This window comes from Topomyia yanbarensis, chromosome 3 (assembly GCF_030247195.1).
Source record: "Topomyia yanbarensis strain Yona2022 chromosome 3, ASM3024719v1, whole genome shotgun sequence".
Taxonomy (NCBI): domain Eukaryota; kingdom Metazoa; phylum Arthropoda; class Insecta; order Diptera; family Culicidae; genus Topomyia; species Topomyia yanbarensis.
Genome location: NC_080672.1, coordinates 162,428,310 through 162,447,808, shown reverse-complemented (window position 1 = coordinate 162,447,808; position 19,499 = coordinate 162,428,310). Strand labels below are relative to the sequence as shown.

At 37.2% G+C, this 19,499-nt stretch overlaps 1 protein-coding gene across 1 annotated transcript; it reads right to left on the bottom strand.

Annotated features, from left to right (window-relative positions):
* Window positions 1-13,029: 13,029 nt before the first annotated feature.
* Window positions 13,030-18,928, bottom strand: LOC131692682 (serine/threonine-protein phosphatase 6 regulatory ankyrin repeat subunit C-like). The gene has a single exon (XM_058979862.1). The coding sequence runs from the start codon at window positions 18,745-18,747 to the stop codon at window positions 13,162-13,164; it is 5,586 nt and encodes a 1,861-aa protein (XP_058835845.1). The 5' UTR covers window positions 18,748-18,928; the 3' UTR covers window positions 13,030-13,161.
* Between the last annotated feature and the right edge of the window lie 571 nt (window positions 18,929-19,499).

Genomic DNA, 19,499 nt, shown 5'->3' with positions numbered 1-19,499 from the left:
ATCGGTACCAAAATTTGCACAATTACTAAGGGTCATGAAAGGAATCAGTAGAACCTGGGGAGCTAAAAGTCAAATATTGAACCAGTCTAATCAATAAGCATTTGTGGGATAGACAACTAGTGAAAAATTGTTCCCAAACCTGAGAGGTAACACACCAGCAAATGAGTGTCTGGGACCATGAATAAAAAGGTGGAGCTAGCGTTCTGGAAAATTGGCCGGATCGATTTTTTTTTATTTCGGTTATAGAGGTTTTAACCTCAAGGTCACTCGCCTCTTCGGGTTAGAAAAATCTCTAATGAAAAATTTCTAACCCTATGTGCGGGGTCGGGACTCGAACCCAGGTGCGCTGCATACAAGGCAATCGATTTACCAACTACACTACGCCCACCCCCTAATGGTCGGATCGATATTTTTTCAGGGAATTCCCTCATAGTGTTATGCCTGTTAGTCTGTGCTAATAGTACTCTTAAAAATGTGAAATCTATCGCTTAAAAATAATAGGGTAACGAAGGTATTTTGGACCAGTACCATATTTTGTACCACTTGACGATGACTTGTATTTTTTCAAAAAACGATTTTTCGGAACATTCTGTACTAATTTTTTTTACGCTGTCATTTTTCAACCGATTTAAATTTTTTGAGTGTTTTGGAAAGAAAAAGAAATAAGCTTTCCAACGATATGCTATGTTATGTTCTTTTGTTAACAGTACTATGCGGTTTTGGGACGACAATATGAAAATTACCTCCCGTTATATTCTGAGCGAAATGGTCAAATAGGAACACGCAGAAGAATCAGGCCTTTTTGAATCAACAAAACGTTTAGTTGAATCTAAAACGTGGCGAATGACTGTTTCAAACTGAAATGGCGTTTTTTGAAAGCATGTATTTGGTTTAGTTCAACAAATACTTCTATTTGCATTTTAAATAGAAACATTGTTGAATCAAAATAAAATTTGTTAGATCTAACTGATCCCATTGTTAAAATCCAACAGAATATTTGTTTAATTTCAACTAAATTTGAGTTGTCCTCTCGTTTGGTTAATGCAAAAGATTTGTTTTTTGTTTCTCCGAACTTGTTTGTTCGGTTAAACTTATCATGATTTTGTTGTTTCAAACGAAATATTTGTTGAAACTATTGAAAAGCCAACAAATGAATTTGTTCGTAATTTCAAGCAACAGCATTGATTGAATCAAATCTGAATCTTGTTTATCACTATCAAACGGGAAAACTGTTATTTAAATCCAAAATTTGTTTGCTTTTACTAATTTTTTTTTCTGCGAGAAGCAGTGAATTAAAAATTTTTAAACGTGTTTTCACATTTTTTCCTTTGTTATTGCCTTTCTCCTATAGAAAGGTTATGCAATCACTCTGAACATCGTCAACTTATTTTTTTTTACTAATATAGGTTTTCTGTATTTTGAAAAGGGTGTAACCAGGGGTATGCGGTGAGGGGTTAGCAACCCCCATTCGCGCACATCACATACCACCCTTTCTAAATCCCTCTTCCCCCTCAAGTCCCCTCTCAAGTCGGGGGGCGGCTTTTCTTAAAATTTCCTAGTGCCTCCAGAATAAGCTTGAATTTCGAAATGAAAACATTACGTAATAGGCAATAACCGAACTTAATAAAAAACAGTGAACAATTTAGTTTGAAATGATTTTGAGTTTGAAACTTTTGAAAACATGAAACTAATTTAAAATTTCTTAACAGGATGAATATTTTTGGCGGGGTCCGGACCCCTTGAACTCTCCTCCTGGATCCGCCACTGGTTTCAAGCGTTTTAGCGTCGACACATAGCATCTCAAGTTCGTTGCTTCGTCGTCCATTGTATGTATGTATGTGTAAATTGTACTGAATATGTAATATATATTTCCATCATTGTATTGAACATAACCAGTTATGGAATCGTAGTTTGGACAAATGAGAAAGGCACAATTGCACCACCAGGTGGATTAAAACAGGTTTTTCGACTATGTAGTCGCATTTTCACATTTCAACTGAACTGGTCAAAAATCACTAGGAGGTGGCATGGTTGTAACCAACTTCGAAGAATTATTATTCCTAAAGTGTATACATTTTAAACATGGAAATATCTTTATTAAAAAATAGTTTTTAGGTTAAAAAAAACGATCTTTAAAAATGTTATTCTGGGTATGTCCAACATCTGTTAGTCATATCCAAAAGAGAACATATTATCGCCATGCTCTTAACATGTTATCGCCATTGATCTTAATTTTTTGTTTCCAGAAAAGCACTCAGCAAGTCAATCATGTACATATTCGTTATACAAAGTAAGATATGTGAACATTTGGATGATCCAAAATATGTTTTCAGATCGGTTCAAAATATGTTTGCAGCAATGACTCAAAGGAAAAACGATGCTCCAAAATAATTTTGCGGTGTCTAAAATAAGAAAAATGCGCCTTCGCGATTTTCATTTTCTCATGTATTTACGTTTATTTAGAGCACAGCATACCCAAAAAAGATAAGGCGTACATATTAGCCAATTAAATGATCCAGATTACGTCGCAAAACCGAATTTTTCCAGATGTTTCACGCATGACTTCCTAAAGCGGTCCAAAATACCCTGTTATCATAGGTTAGATCTCATGAGAATGTCTTCGTATTTGTTTTATTGATTGTTGATTCAATACAGTATGTTGCGCCAATACGGTCCGACATACGCCAAAAACGGTGACGAATGGTGAAGGTGGCGTATTTTTACTATTAACTTAGCTGATATATGAGTGATGCCTTTGGTGTGCTGATGCTTAACAAAGGAGGCGACAAGCCGCGGCCGATTCTCATACCATTATCAGGTGTTCCTGGCAAATTACTAGGGTAAACAGGTCTAATACACCCCGCTTAAGCAAAAATAGCTATATTTCACCATTCGACACTATAATCTCCGCACCAACTCCTCTCATTTATTGTTATATTAGTTAGAAATTAGCACCCTTTTCATCTTTTATTAAAAACATCATGATACAAGTCAGTAGCGTAGCCAGAAACTTGGAGGGGAGGGGGTTTTGACGAAAATCTTAGATTTTTCAAAAATGTTGGCGGGTCTATTGATGACTGTAGGCCGCGATCAACTGGGTACTACAGTGTTCTACAGTAATAGCGAAATGGGATGGTGTGAGCGAGAGCGAGAACTAAATACCTGTCGCAGGTGTCACTTATGTTGGGTGGCGGACTACGAGACAGGTTAGGTCAAGTTCAACGAGTGGCCCAAAAACACCACTTTACTAACAATCAAGGAGAAAAGGATGAGCTGAAAACTCGCAACTTTGAAACCGTAGCATTGGAGGAGCTTTGTTAGACGGGCAGAAGGTGTGGAAATGCGGGGATCGAGCGACGGCACAAGAGCTGGGCGAAATGCGCCAACGCGTGATCAAGTGACAGGCGATCAGCGAAAGGATGTGTGTAGTGTGGATCAAAGGCCATTTCTTCGACTAGAGCATTAGATGCAGGGAGGCATTGTGTAAACCGGTTACCGCACAGGATACACCTTATAAATAATGTGCAGAAATTCTCACGATTGATAAGTATATTATGACGAACACCTAAATAGAGAAGCAGTAGACGACAAGAGTATTGCAAGAATCAGCTGGGAGACGCGCGCAGTCGACGACAGATTCCGGATCTACCTAAGATTCATGGAAAAAGAGGACGGTTGAACCGCTGGCAATGATGAACTGTCATGTGAGCTACTCAAACACAGAGTAGAGGAATTGGCTAGAGCACTCCACTGGGTGCTTTGGAAGGAGGAGATTTTACCGAAGTATAGGATGTAGGGTTTAGTATGTCCCATCTATAAAAATGGTGTTAAGCGGGATTTTTGCAACTAATTACCGATTAATCACATTACTGAACTGCCCTTGTATGCAGTATATTTTTCAGGAAATCAATTTTCAAATCTTGCATGGTGCGGGTAAAAGTATGCTTTCGCCACTTTGCTTTTCGCATTTCAACAGGATATTTTTTATTTTTATTTGAAGTCGTTTGCACTGAAAGATGCGAATTCTCGTAGTGAACTTTAAATATGAAAAAGTTAAATTTGACCAAAGTGGCGTTGAAGTGACTTTTGCATACTAGGATAGTAAACGTCATCTACAAGGTGTTCTCCCAAATTCTTTGTTGCCGCCTATAACCGTTAGTAAGGAAATTCGTAGTGCAATATGGCCTATAATGCACAAATACGGGTTGCATTCATATCTTCAACCAAGCTATTTGCTATAACATTCTTGAAAACTGAACACACTAAGTCTCGAACTAAATTTGATTGAAATTAGTAATGCATCCAACTGGAAAAATTTATCAACAAAATTATGCTGTTAAATACTAAACCTCCAAAAGCTGATGGTTTCCAAATTATGGAATCTTGGCGCCATTCAATTCGATACCCAAGTGTATATCATAAATAGCGAAAAACGTGAAAATTTTTCAATTTTTTTTATTACCAATCTTAGCTAGTGGCACTTTATATAAGTGATAACCCAAAAAAATCAAATGCACATAAAAACCGATTCAACTCTAAAACTTTTTAGAGACAAGCGTAAAACGCCATTTTTCATCAGTTTCTATGTAGGCGTTTTCATTGAGCTATTTTGCTTGATATTTATATGATTTATCAACTATAGGATCCTTATTAAAATATTAGTTACAAGATCCCATTCTCACAATTTACAAAAAGTCCCCATAACGTTTAAAGCATTAGGTTCTCAATGTAATGAACAGATAATAAACTTCCAAAATTATTATTTGAATATTTAATAAACTAGTCAGCATCAAACTTTTTTTTTCTTAAATTCAAACATTTTGGTTTGGAGGGAGTTTTAACCCCCAAAACCCCCCCTTGGCTACGCCACTGATACAAGTATTATTAAACATTTTTCAAAGATGCCTAAATTCTAGTTTTTTCTTATCCCAGGGCAAAAAGCCCCCGGTTATAGTGTAATATGCCCCCGGTTACAGTGTAATATGGCCCACAACAAGAGGATGGTATGCCCCACAGCGATCGGTGAGTATGCCCCACAACAATGGGTGGGGTATTTTAGCCGGTGATGAGCTGTTGTGAATGCATGAATAATTACGCACACATAGTTTTAAACCAAGCTAAAAGCTAAGATAGTAACTATAATATGCTAGTAAGTTACTTGAAATAGTTATATCAAATCCGACTGTTTGTAATTGGTTGTAATGCTAAATAGTGTACTTTCCGAAAATGAATGTCCTGTTTTGTTCCTTTCTGCCCCGAGGTATGAAAAGCGGTGATTTTTCATATATCTGAAGGAGACGCATGGTAGTGTTTGAATACCCAGGGTTCGTAATATAATTTATAAATGTCTCTGAGCATTATCAACAATTGAAAAAATGTGTATTCTACACAGAATTTACAACACCACATTTTTCGAAAAAGAATTTTCAGATATAGTGCAGTTAATATTCGTAAATGTTAACTTTTCGAACCACTCTAAGTGCCAAAATTTTGAGGCAAGGAAAATAAAAAAAATAACATCAAATATGAATTTAGCACCACAAGATTACCCCAATGCGAAGTTTTCATCAAATTCCTTTGAGGTTTTGTCCTACTTTTGTATGGCAGGTGAATACTAGAGTGGCTCGACATATGACATTATTCAGCACAGCAATTTTCGAGTTCATTTTGTCGTCCCAAATACACGTGCAAAATTTGGCTGCCTTCCGGGTTTGTGCATTGCGTTGCATTGCAAAGATTGTATGGGATTTTATATGGGAAAATCAATTATGTTGCATTTACGTTAGTAAAGATCGCTATTTCACTCAATATGAAAAACAAACTTTATAAAACGATAATTCAAATCTTGGTTAAAACTTTGTCGAAGACGGTAACTAGCAACGAGTTTTCAAAAAAATCGTTATAACGATTTTAAAAACTTATGGTTCAATCTAAAAAGACTAGAATAACAAAGAGACGCCATGTTAACTCTTTCATGCCCAACTTTTTTCTAGTGCACGTGGGATTAAGAAACACGAAAAGCCATTTTTCATAAAGATAGGTGCTTCCCTCGTAGTGTTAGAAGCTGCTCAATTTTTACCTTCCAATGCTCAATACAATTCTCCTAGAATATTTACAATAGTCCACTTACGTGGAAAACGTAGCCAAAGGCACTCTAAATTGATAAGTTTTATCAGTTTTCAATAATATTGAACAATAACGAAGATAAATGAAAAAATCATTTTTCATCGTTAACGTGAACTGTCCTAATCAAACTAAGTGCAATAATTTCAGTTCCAGAGCTGATCCTTGTAACTGTTAGCAATCAAATGAAAGGCATTAGTCACGTTTATTAGCCTTACTTGTTTTTCTGAGCAAATCTTGCCTCAATCAAAAGTTATAGCTGTTTAAAAACGTTGTTGTCCACAAACAACATGGGCATGAACGGGTTAATTCAGTGAAACCAATTCAACTAGTAATTAAGTTACGGGTCACAAGCAACACAGCAAATGTGCAAGCCTCACAAAACTTGTTTGTTGTTATTCCGTTTGTTTCTTCTAGCCAATATGAAAATCTTATGCGACTTCTTATCTGCTGAGTTTCTCGACCAGCCAAAACATGGTTATATCCGCAGAAATGGTATTTTGCAGCAGCAAAAGCATATTATGCCAAGATAAATTGCGATTTTTTCGATTGCAAGCGAATCTACAACAAAAAGAGACGTGGTTGAAGTCTTGTACATATTTTCCTGTCTTGTCAGTTTGCTGAAAACAAAAGAGCTTTGCTTTGTTTTGCTGATTTCAGACCAATAACGAAACGACTTTCATTTTCAATGTTTGCATCCTTTGGTATTCGTTACCCTCATGCTGAATTTCGTCCTCCCATCAAATCAAGCTAGGGTTGCCACCTCTGGAGTGGCTTTGACCCGGAGATTTTCACTGACCTAAGGGATGGTGGATTGTGAGTGAAACTAGACAGAAATTGTAATCAAAGCGATTGCTCGACATTTTAGAGCACTTTAATCGCTTTTTATTACCTAACGATTTAAAAAGTGTAAAATATGTATTCTTTCATTACCAAAATTATTTCACAATCACTGTAGACAAACTGTTATTTTTTTGCCAAACTTATTCCACACCACTCTTCCATGGCGTTAAAAGAAAGCTGTATATTTTTTGAGAACGGTTTTGTCTGTATAATTAGGTATAGTATTTCACGTCCCCGGCTAAGTGCCCAGAATACAAAAGCATCAGCTACTCTCGCTGTGATGGATAAATCGAACGAACATTGCTCTCCTTCACAACTAACAGGAAATAAAGAGCTAAGGAGGCAGGGCGGCGGCATCACATGGGTAGCACTATGTGGTGTTGGATATTCATGAGATAAGAGCAAAACTCACCTCCCTAGCCAACAGTTAAGGATTGTGGCAGGAGTAGCCACAATACCGGAAAAAAATCGTTTGATGTTGGCCTAGCCCGTTGAATTAGAACAAATCCTCCATACCTTGGTGCAGCTGGGAAGTGATTTGGCAAAATTGCAACAAAAAACTTTTTACACCATTTTGAGCGACGTAATGGGATGCAAAATTTCAATTATAGCATATTGCGAATATTACTTTCCTTGATTTGTAGTAAATTTGATTTGTTATTCATATTCATTGGTTTACGAACGAAATTAAAAATGTTTGGTGAACTCATCCTCGTCACATTGAAACGATAGGTTAGTCGGACAAAATAAATCTGAACCAGAGTAATAGTAAACTTAGACGTTTTAAATATTTTGCAAAGAATCAATTAAATTCAAAAACTACAAGGGGGCAGCCCTATGGGGTTGCACGAACTGTAGACGTAGGACTATACTACTTAATGTAAAATATTTATTTTCTTAGTAGTTAGTGTGTGGGAAAAAACACCCGGACCGGTGAAGAAAAATCAAATTTTAGACAATATAATCACATCTCATGTATAGACCAAGCTTTCTGGTTGCTCTCAAACAGATCCTAAAAGTTCAAACACCTATCCATGGGTGTTTGTAGACGTGTTTCGATGCCACAGGATTATAAAATGGTTAATATTACGTCATGAAAATTCAATTCTTCCGTGACAATTTTTTTTGCCTGCAAAATGCCCTGTGTGTATGCAAAGCTCATGATTTCATGGGATATTAGCATTGATCGGAAAATGCTTTGCAACGCTGCGCATTGCATACATACAGGAAATTTTGCAGGTCACCAGAAGCTGTTCATTTTACCACCGCCACATGTTCATTTTACCCACTCGCTATAAACATGTCTCATTTTTTGGACATGTTTAGAAATCAAGAATCATGTTTGAAAAAATGTGTTTATGGCGAAGTATTTTTACCAGATATGTACAAAACATGCCTAACAAGAAACATATAAGGTGATTGTAATATCTCATTCCCTTATTAGTTAGACAATAATGACTTTGCTTAACGTGTTCATTTTACCGCCAATTCCCCTACCAATCAACACATTCACCCCAAACATTGAAACCAAGCGCACAATGCAAAATGAGTCAACGCTGATGATGATGGGTAGAGCGAAAGAGACAACTAGTACCACTACGACACTATTAGCGCATTTCACCAAAATTCCACGCGGCCTTTCCCGATTGAAAGGAACGGCCGCGCTTAGCCCATCTATCATAATATTTTTGATTTTGCATAGCGAAGGGCTGAATGATAACACATTTTGTTCCAAAAAACAGCCCTGCGTTATGCAACACTTTGTGCAGGTTAATTATACCAGTTGCAAGTGAGGCCAAATTCACCAAGTTCCGTAAAATTCCTTTTAAATTACAGAATTGATAAAATTGCTTAGATGAGCTAAACTAATTAATCAAATCCTGTTTTAAAAACTGTACTTGCGTTTAAACCAAAATGGGAAGCTTATTACTACCACTACATTACTTAATTTCAAGCACAAATAGCAAATACATGTGCTAGTTAAACCATAAATTTACTGGCAACATTACAGCGGCATTTAGGAAGCAGTTGGAGTGGTCGCCTGTTGGACGACACAGGGTAGCGTCTTCCACAGCCAGTGTATTACCATCTGTAATGACCAAAACAGGAAAAAAATCTGTGATAAATTTCCAAAAAATCTGTGAAAAATCACAATATTTCCAAAAATCTGTGTAATTTTTATCCAAATGCCAAAAATCTGTCATCTGTGAAAAAGAATCTGTGATTAAAATTTGTGAAAAAAAATCTGTGACATTACAGAAAAATCTGTTAATATGGTAACCCTGCAGTGTAACGGACTTCTAGCTCAGCTACACTGGCTGTAAAAAACACAGCGCAGTGATCTGCTTCGCGAGCCGTTCAACAGGGAACTGAGCGTGTCTGGCCAAGTCCGTGCTTTAAATAGTCAATGATGACGTCATTCATAGAAGCGTAGCGTGCTAGGTACACCAATCTGTCGTACAGGGCTTGGGAAGCGCTGTCTTCTGTGTGTTAATGCGCGATATTTTGACAAGGTTGTATATTATTTAGCTTTTTAATGCTATGATATCAAAAAACTTTGGGTTTATCTATTGGAATCTATTCTTAGAAGTATTTCGGGGCGATCTGTGCAAAAAATTTGGAAATTTATTGTGAGATGGCTGAATTATATGCGTTTAAAATTGGACCACTTTTCGTTACATACCATTTTTGTAGAATTTGCAGAGTGCACCCCCATATCGAAAACAAAGACGTAGTCCTACGTCAAAAGTTCTTCCCACCAAACCCGGAGAAATTGATGTAAAACCCGGAGGCCCGGAGATCGCTCGCTATAACCGGAGTCTCCGGGTCAAACCCGGAGGGGTGGCAACCCTAAATCAAGCCATTTTTTCTTTAGCGCGTCAAAACACGATGGTATTGTAACAAATTTGGTTTGAATATATCACTTTTATCTTTAAAATATTTATTAATAGTAATGAATTGGATAACAATACTTCCTTAAAAACAATGCCACATAATGCTAAACATTTACGATTGGCAACTTTCTTGTTCGTTTGGAATGACATTGACAGTTAAATTAGAATTCATTATTTCTTCCAACACTGCCAGGACGCTATCGACACGGATACTTTAAACATAAATAAATGAGAATATAGTCATCGCAGAGACATGGTAACTTTGAATGAAACGTTCAGAATGCATTGCTGAATAACATAGACGTAGCCAGAAAATTAAAAAAAAGAGGGGGAGGGGGCTGTGTTCTCCCCAGACCTCGTTTTCAGATTGTTTTGTATAAGACAAAGAATCATTACGTTGATCACTGATCACTGTTCGCCGTGGTTGTTTTCGACGAAAATAGATAAACTTGCGCAAAATTATAACATGACGGTTCGTTTGGTTACAGTTGTGAATGAACTTGCAAATTCAAAAGCAGTTTTGACGATAGCATAAACGGAAAAATTCATAACAGGGCCGTCGAAACATACATTTCGGGTTTCAACATTCTTGATGTGTTGAAAAATATATTCAACATTCTTGGATTTTCAAACTTTATAAAAATCATAAAATCAGGAAACATTCTAAAAATCTCATTCCAACGGAATTGCTCTTAGAAATGTGAAATGTTTCGATTAAAAATAATTAATATAGGTGTTCGGTTTGACGAGAAAGGTCTATTCCGTAGAAAAAAATATCCCAAATAGTGTAATCTACCCCATTTAGGGATTGTCAAAACCCAAGCCGAGTATTGAGCGCAGAATAATTCTCTCAAATACACCGAGCACTAGGTAGTCTGTGCCCTTTTACAACCATAGGTCATGGTCGTGCCGAGCAACAGAGTTTCCAAAATTTGTATAGAGTATGGCATAGGCGCATCCGTAAGCTACTCAAACCGTTTGAAACCTCAAGACGCATCGACTCTAATAATGTCGTCCACGAACCCTAGATGAGATATCCTGATGACAGTTCTTTCGTTTGGCACACTACATATTCGTGTCACAGTTTCTAGCCAACAGAGTAGATACGCATAGGCAATGTAGAGGATTGTTATGTCTAGATAGTTATTACACTCGAGTTAATGGCTCTTCGTATACAGGGGGCATGAGGCCAGCCAACCAATTCGAAGGCATTTCTTCTTCCATCGAGATCATCCCGTGATGCAAGGGATTGTTTCGTACTCGAATCTTAGAAGGTCGAACGAGATTCCATTATTATCAACGGCCTTACTGTTTTGAGCTCTCGAATATCCTTTCGCATTTCGTTTGACGTTGCCGCTGGGATGCCCGATTATTTTAAATAATCGATTAGTAGCTATAATCGATTATTTTGTAGATCACTAGTAATCGTAATTGAGTAATGTCCGTAAATAATCGATTAATTGAAGTAATTGGTGAATTGAAGGGCCGATTTCTTCACCATCGCTTCACTTTTAAACCAGGTTCACCAGTACGTTTAAGCTTTTCTGAGGGTAGTTTTTAGCAAGGTTTCAGAGAACAGACGTCCACTTCCAGCTGCTGCTCAGTCGGACTTAAACTGGTAATATCCACTATGTTTGAGTATCCTGGGCAAACGAGTGGATCACAGGTTTCTTTGCACTTTCGACGGCGAGCGAACGACCACTTTGTCTTTGGATTTGGTTACACAACAAATTCCTATATAAACTGGTAACCCTATGATGTTCGAATGATGTAATACATATTCAAATACGTTCAACATTACTTGGATTTGCAGGTCTAGATCACTAATGGCCAATTAAAGTAGTTTTGACCACATTGGTCACCTATGACGGACCTTGATGCCCTCTGGGAACTCGCCAAGTTCCCGAGCTAATGTCACATCTATTTTCCAGCAAACCCTTAACCGATGTTTACAAACTCGATTTCAAATGAAAGATAGAATACTGCCATTGACTGCTACTGAATTTCATTCAGTTCTGACTTTTGGTTTCGGAGTTACAGGTTGGTTATTGCGGTCTCATAGTAATTTCTCATATAAACCGGTACAATCGTAATACCTCATAGGTTTAAAGTCTATTGAAATGAACATCAAATTACTTCGATTCACAGGCCTAGATTACTGATGGCAAATCAAAAATTGGAATGTATTGTCCACTATCGATAATTTTGGAAGTCCCGGGTTTCCGGGCAAATTCCAGATCTAAAGCCACTTCGGTGACGACTGAACCAAATTTCACTAACCTAGCCACAAATGGAAGGTATAATATGAAGTTCAGTGTTGAACCCTCCATCTACTCCTCCACCTCCTACCTCGTAACCCGCCCCCCTGTCTTACCAGCACCCTCTCAGACCAACCTCCCACACGCATCCCCTTCATCCACCCCGTTCCCGTATACTAAAATGACTAAAATAAGTTTGATGATTCCCGACACATTCTCCCCCTCCTACTAATTACATCCCGTCCGTTCTCCACTATGCAGTTAACATGAAGACAACATTGAACTCACGCTGATTAAGCTATATAAATATTGTATTTTTGTTTGTTTCAAGTGTTTCAGCGTCGACATTTTGTGCTTATCAGGTTCGTGGCAGTCGTGCACTTATATATGCTCATCAAGTGTAATAAGAATGAAATAGACATTTCCACCATGTTATATTGAACATAACCAGCCATTAAATCATGGTATGGATAAATGAGAAAGGCACATTTGCACCACTAGGTGGATTAAAACAGGTTTTTTCAGTTGAAACTACTTTAAAACTGTTTTTTAAACTAAACCGATTTTTTTATTGATTATTGTAAAATAGGCCATTTCGAAACATTTTCAAAAAAATAAACCATTTTTCGAAAAAACGCGATTCGGAACATTTACCGATAGAAGGGATTTTTCTCATCATAAAATGTTTGACAACGTTGTTTTTATTGTATATTTTTGAAAGTTTTATAATGGCATCGCGGTAGCCGAAAACGTTGCCAGAGAACATTGAATTGCTAAATGTTATTGAAAATTTTCCCCAGATATGATGTAATAGTAAAGCCAATTGGAACATAGAGAATAATATTTTGAATTTAAACTCGAAAAATATTATTTATGTAGAATTTGCATTTAAAATCTGTATTCCGGTTAGAACAATAAAATTTACAATTTAAACCAACAAAATTTGAAAACGTTGTGTTTATCATTAATAGGGTTTACTTGTTCCTTTTTAGGCACCTTATATACTAATAATGAAATAATAGTGAAGATAATATTGAAGCAACCTACTGAACACTCTTTATAATTTTCAATATTTCAGTAGCAACATTCCTGTGACCATTAGCTATTGTAACTTGCAAAACTGTATGTTTCTGCATATTTCGTGCATTCGTTATTGCTGTTAATTCATCACGTTTCAATGTTCGGAGTTTGTCGATCATTTCATCATTGCCACTTTTGATAGTTTCAAATAATCCAGTTATTATCTCTAAAATATTTTTAATATATTGGTCTTTGGTTAGTTCAAGAGGTGTTTTGCTTTCGTTGTTTTTTGGATTGTACATGGCTCCTCTCCGCAGTAACGTTTTTGTGACTCCTAAAAACCCATTTGCAGCTGCAATATGCAACGAGGTAGTACCCTTGCTAGTCGTTTTCGCATTAATGAAGTCGTTCAGTTGGTCTTGATTTACATTTTGTAGTAATAAATCCACAATCGCCGTATTACCTTTAATTGTTGCAGTGTGTAGAGGTGTATTTCCTTTGTGTGTGGTTTCATTAACAATTGCTCCATTATCTATAAGAAATTTTACCAAATCTGGTAGCCCTCGGCTAACCGCATAATGTAATGGAGTTCTTCCATTAATATCTTTCTCGTTGATATCGTTTCCATCTTTCAACAACTGTTGTATTGTTTCCATATCACCATTGCGGGTTGCTGCACTAATATCATCATGGGGGAGTAACTCCGTTGGATTTCTTCCTTCAATTTCACGCAACATATTCAATGTTTCTATTTTCGATGTAACATCCTGAACATTGCTGTGTAGAGGCCCGAAAGTTGCTTTCATTTTGGGAAGGCATTCGCTAAAGACTTTAAGCGCGCTTGTCCATTTGTGCTGAGCGAAAAGTACATTGGCCAAATTGTTTTGCGTCAATAAGGTTTCAGGATGATTGGGACCGAACGCCGTTGTTTGCAAACGTAAAACTTCTTCGTGAGCTTTTAGAGCCTCGTAGTGTTTGTTTTGATTGTGAAGTACTCCGGCAATATTACGCATCGTTCGCAAGGTATCACAATGATTCATTCCGAACACCTGCTTTTTCTTCTCTAAAACTAACTTGTACAATTCCAGCGCCTCTTCATATTTTCCCTGATTGGCAAGGGCAAGTGCTATATTATTTTGAGCTCGAACTGTGCTTGGGTGATTTGTACCCAATGTTTCTTTATATTTCTCAAATACTTCTTTATTTATGATTAACGCTTCATCATACTTTCTCAGGGCGTCCAGTGCGAGTGCCATATGCATTTGAGTATCTACAGTATCCGAATGATTTAGCCCTAGCAGTTCTTTTTGTATTTCAAGAATTTCTCGATACAAGCTTAGAGATTCTTCATTTTTACCGTCGATATGCAACAAGAAGGCAATCATACTTCTTGTACTCAAGGTATCTTTGTTGTTCATCCCTAGTGTTTTGTGCTGTCTTTCGAAAATGTTTTCAAAGGTGTTCATCGCTTCCTTGTACGAACCTTGTGCATAAAGTGCATTACCTATATGCGTTTGTAAGTTCAGTGCTCCAGGGTTATCTGGACCGAGAAGATTTTTTATTTTCTCATACGCCTTATAATAAATTTGTAATGCCTTCTGGAACTCACCTAAGTTCACAAAAGTTAACGCTCTGTCAGTCTCAGACGATACATTACATTGGGTTATTTGTTTCATTTGTTCTATTTTTGAAAAGTTACGTATTGTTGCAAGGATTACTAGTGTGTTGTTTTCTAAATCACGTGCGTTCATTATAGCTTTAAATATATCGAGGTCTCTAATTTGTTCCAGGTCTTTAATAAGGGATTCATCCCCATTTCTAACTTTCTTAAATGAACCATCCACTAATTTAAGTAGATCAATTATATTTTTCTTTGTAGCATAACCCAAACAAGTTTTACCACCGTATGATACTGCATTGTAGATTGCACCCGATGCCAACAAGATCTTGACAATATTTAAGTGTGATAATTTACTAGCATACATCAGAGGACTGATCCCTTGGTTGTTGGTTATGTTTGGATTAGCATTATTTTCTAATAGAATATTGACAATTTTATCACATCCTACATGAACAGCATGATGCAAGGGAGTGTCGCTCTCGGAGTTTTTTGCATTAACGATAGCTCCTCCCTGAATACAACTTGTAGCTTTAATGGGATTGTTACGTTTTACGTATTCAAATAAATCGTCCGTTGATGTCAGTATCTTGATAACCTGTTTGTTACTAGCCATACCTATCGGTCTTCTGAAATGCCGATCCGAAGGATTGTAGATAGCTCCGTTTTCCAACAGAGTTTTCACTACGTTTTCAAACCCAAATATCGCAGCAATGTGCAAGGCCGTTACGCCCGTTGTGTCAGTGGCATTAACATTAGCATTATTTGATATCAAGCATTTTACGACGTTTAAGTGACCTTTCATTGCGGCATAGTGTAGAGGTGTCTGGTTGCTTGAACCAGGTTCATCGATGCTCATCCCCTGGTTCAGGAAAAAAATCACGGTTTCTTTAAAGCCTTCTCTAGCTGCAATATGTATGGCTTTTGATCCGGATATATTCTTAGCTTTAATATTGGATCCTTTACTAACTAAAAATTTTACCATTTCCAAATTTTTCTCTTGGGAAGCAATATGCAGTAATGACCAACCATCGTTACCTTTAGCGTTCAAATCTAGTGGCTTGTACGTTAGTAACATTTTCACTACCGACATATGGCCTTTCGAAACTGCTAATTCCAAGGATGTCCTTCCCATTTTGTCTTTAGAGTATATGTTAGCTCCACCGTCTAATAGCATCTTAACAATTTCTACATAACCGTTTCCTGCAGCCAGTTGCAATGGATAACCGTCTCTGTCCATGACATTAACATTAGCTCCAGCAGCTATCAAAATTTCAACCACTTCTCGATGTCCATGTTCGGCAGCCGCGTACAATGGCGTTGTGCCTTTCATATCTGTGGCTTCAATCTCAAACCCTTCCTCTACAAGCATACTTACTATGTCACTGTGACCCATAACAGCAGCCATGTGTAACAAAGATCCTTCTGGATTTTTCGTGGGAATGCGCATGTTTCGTTTTAGTAGAAGCTTTACAATATCCGCATTACCACTAAAGATAGCAAACTGCAACGGTAAACTGTTGTTTATATTTAGGTTAGAATTGCCATCAATGAGCAGTTTGATAATTTCCTTGTGATTGCATTTAATAGCAGATTGCAGTGGAGTCAAACTACCAACATTCACGTTGGCCCCGTTCGCCAACAGAATCTCTACAATTTCCTTCAGGCCGCCTTCCACAGCCAGGTGCAGTGGCGTTTCGTTCTCAATTCCTGTATTGACCTCAGCACCATTGCTCAACAATAGAGAAACAATGTCTTTATGACCTTTCACGATGGCTCCGTGCAAAGGTGTGAGGCCTTGGTTATTTGTTGCATTGACCGAAGCTTTATATTTTATTAAAAGGGTTATAGCTTCTACATGTCCATTAAAAGTAGCTGCATGCAGTGGCGTGAATCCATCATTGGTTTTAGCATTGACGTCTGCTTCTTTTGAAAGTAAAAGAGTGATGATATCAATACTACCGCTTTCAGCTGCTGCATGCAACGGTGTGACACCTTTGACGCTCTTTGCTCTGGTGTTAGCCGATTTCTGTATTAAATATTCAGCAACATCTCGATAATCGTTCTTTGCAGCTTGATGAAGTGGTGTGAAGTTTTTGATGTCCCTTGCATCAACTTGCGCGCTTCTTTGTATTAGCAACTCTGCAACGTTTTTGGAAGAGCTGTAATGCAGCGGTGTAGCTTGGGATCTATCCCTAGCGTGGACTTTTGCTGAATGGCTAAGTAGTAAAGTTACAATTTCAGAGTCGCCACGACGTGCTGCAAGATGTAGTGGAGTAGCACCGGTCACAGTTGTTGCATTAACGTCTGAATGATACTTCAGTAAGACCTTTAAGATGTTAATGTATCCAGCCGTAACCGCTACGTGTAAAGGTGTTTTATGATAGCTTTTTTCTGCTGCCTTCACATCTGCTCCATACTTCAAAAGCGTGATCACTATCTCTTCATGACCAGCCTCTACTGCGTAAAACAACGCTGTACAGCCAGTAATGACTCTTGCGTTGATGTCAGCTTTCTTTCGAATCAATGCAATTACTACCCCGAGATGTCCGTAATATGATGCTGCGTGTAATGCTGTCCAACCCCTATCACTTCTAGCATTAACATCTACATTATTATCTAGCAAATAGTTAGTCAACTCCAGATTGCCATTCTCGGCTGTACTATGCAGGGGAGTGAAACCTCCAAGCACTTCATTAAGATTATTATTTTTTTCTTCTTTCATAAGAGCTTTTGCTATTTCCGTATGGTTGTTTACAATTGCGTGATATAAAGGAGTTAGACCACTTGTATCACGAATAGCACAATCAGCTTTATTTGTTAGCAAAACTTCTACCGTTTCTCGGTGACCATTTTGAGCGGCAAAATGTAATGGCGTTTTCCCTCCATCGCTCTGTAAGTTCACGGGTAAACCAATTTTTTTTATAAAATACTCTACTGTATCTTTACGCCCACATTCTGCAGCAACATGTAGAGGAGTTCTACCTTCAATATCTTTTGCGGTTACGCATACATTTTGATCTAGTATACACTTCACAGCTTCTAAACTAGGCCCTTGGGCAGCAAAGTGTAGTGTGGTGAATGAGTTGATATTTTTAGCATGGTAGTCTGCTCCTTGTTTCAAACAACTTGTGACTATTTCTAAGTTCCCTTCTGCCAAACCGGCGAACATTTTTTCTTGGTATGTAATGATGGCTAGATCTTTTTCGTATTTTTCTTTCAACCTTTCGATACCATAATTCAGCATTTTTCCAATTTTTCTCTTTTTTTCGATAACATATTCTTCAGAAAGTTTTTTTGCATTCAGAAAAATTGCTATTGAAGGATCGGTTAGCAATACTTCAACCAAGGCGTTGTCGTGGGCTAAATGATTGCGGAGATTTTTACCTATTAACAATGGAGCGTTTCCGTCTAAGAAGAGAAGATTATTTTCCAAGTAAGGTTTAGAACAATTTAATATAGACATGATATCTAGTATTAACATTTCTACTATCATTTGCAATTTTTTGTGTTTTTTGTAAATGGGTAGATTAGTTGCAACACTATTGCTCGGCGTATTGGTATTTAAAACATTTTTTAATTCCACCAACTTCTGAGTCAGTTGATTGGTTAAAGTTTTTCCTTGCGAATGTTCTGTTCTTTTTTGTCTATGCTTTAGGTTCAAAGAGTAGTATCCATTCAGTGTTTCCCTCAACTTCTCGATAAACTTTATGTTATTTGTTTCAAACTGAACAATGTACAACATTTTGTATGTTATTCTCCCAACTTCTGCAAAGGATGCTTGGCTAACTTTACTTCTAAATTTAACGCTGTGGCAAATGGCCACTGACAATTCAACTATTTCTTTTAACTTATGTGAGTGATCCGCTGGGCGCATAATTTTGTTTAGTGTCAAATTGGCGCGCAGTTTCATTGCTCTGATTAAAGTTTGGTTGATTATTTGATCTCTCATGCTGATACTAAAGCTTTTAAGTAAAGAAAATCCAACCATATAATCATATTTGACATTTTCCGAAGGGTTTTCTATCTGTTTCAATGCATTTTTAAGACGTTCAAACAATACCTTCTCATGTCTGGTTTTATCTGTCACGGCATCATCTAGATCTTTCACGAGCTTCTCAAGTTTTTCGTGCTCTATTGATTTGAACTCATTTGAGATAAATTTATCTAAATCAACATTCCGAAGCATTTCAAAAGTTTCCTTGATGTCCTCCAAACTCTCGCATTCAATAATTTTTTGCAGAATAGATTTGACCATTTTAATCTTACTATTGAAAATTATTTCTTCAATAACAGTGTCAATTTTTTTTATGTCGCTTTGAACGCCGAAGAAAAATGACCCGTCGGAATTTTCTTCGATTTCGGCTCGTCTAAATAGTGAGTATGCGTGCGAAATTGAATTACGCAAATCGTTGACAACTGCTCTTGTGTTTTTCGGAAGCGAAAGAAGCAGAAGCTCGCTTGTAACGTTAGACATTTTCGGTGACTCCAAAGTATTTTTTAAAAATTCTCCGACTACCTGTAAAACTCTAGTTAGTATTAATTGTCCTTCCCTTTCATCAGGACTGGCCGATAGAGCTAATTTAATATATTCACTTATTTTTACTAAAGAACTAACATCTCTTATTTGTTGATAATCATTGAAAAACTTCTCAAATTCTGGAAAATTTGTAACAATTTCAGCAGTAACTTTCTCACGCTTTAATTTTGGGAGCTCTGTGACTTTGCTTAGATTATCATCCG

Coding starts and splice junctions, on each gene's coding strand:
- LOC131692682 (XM_058979862.1), bottom strand. CDS start 18,747: ATGGTTGGATTTTCTTTACTTAAAAGCTTTAGTATCAGCATGAGAGAT.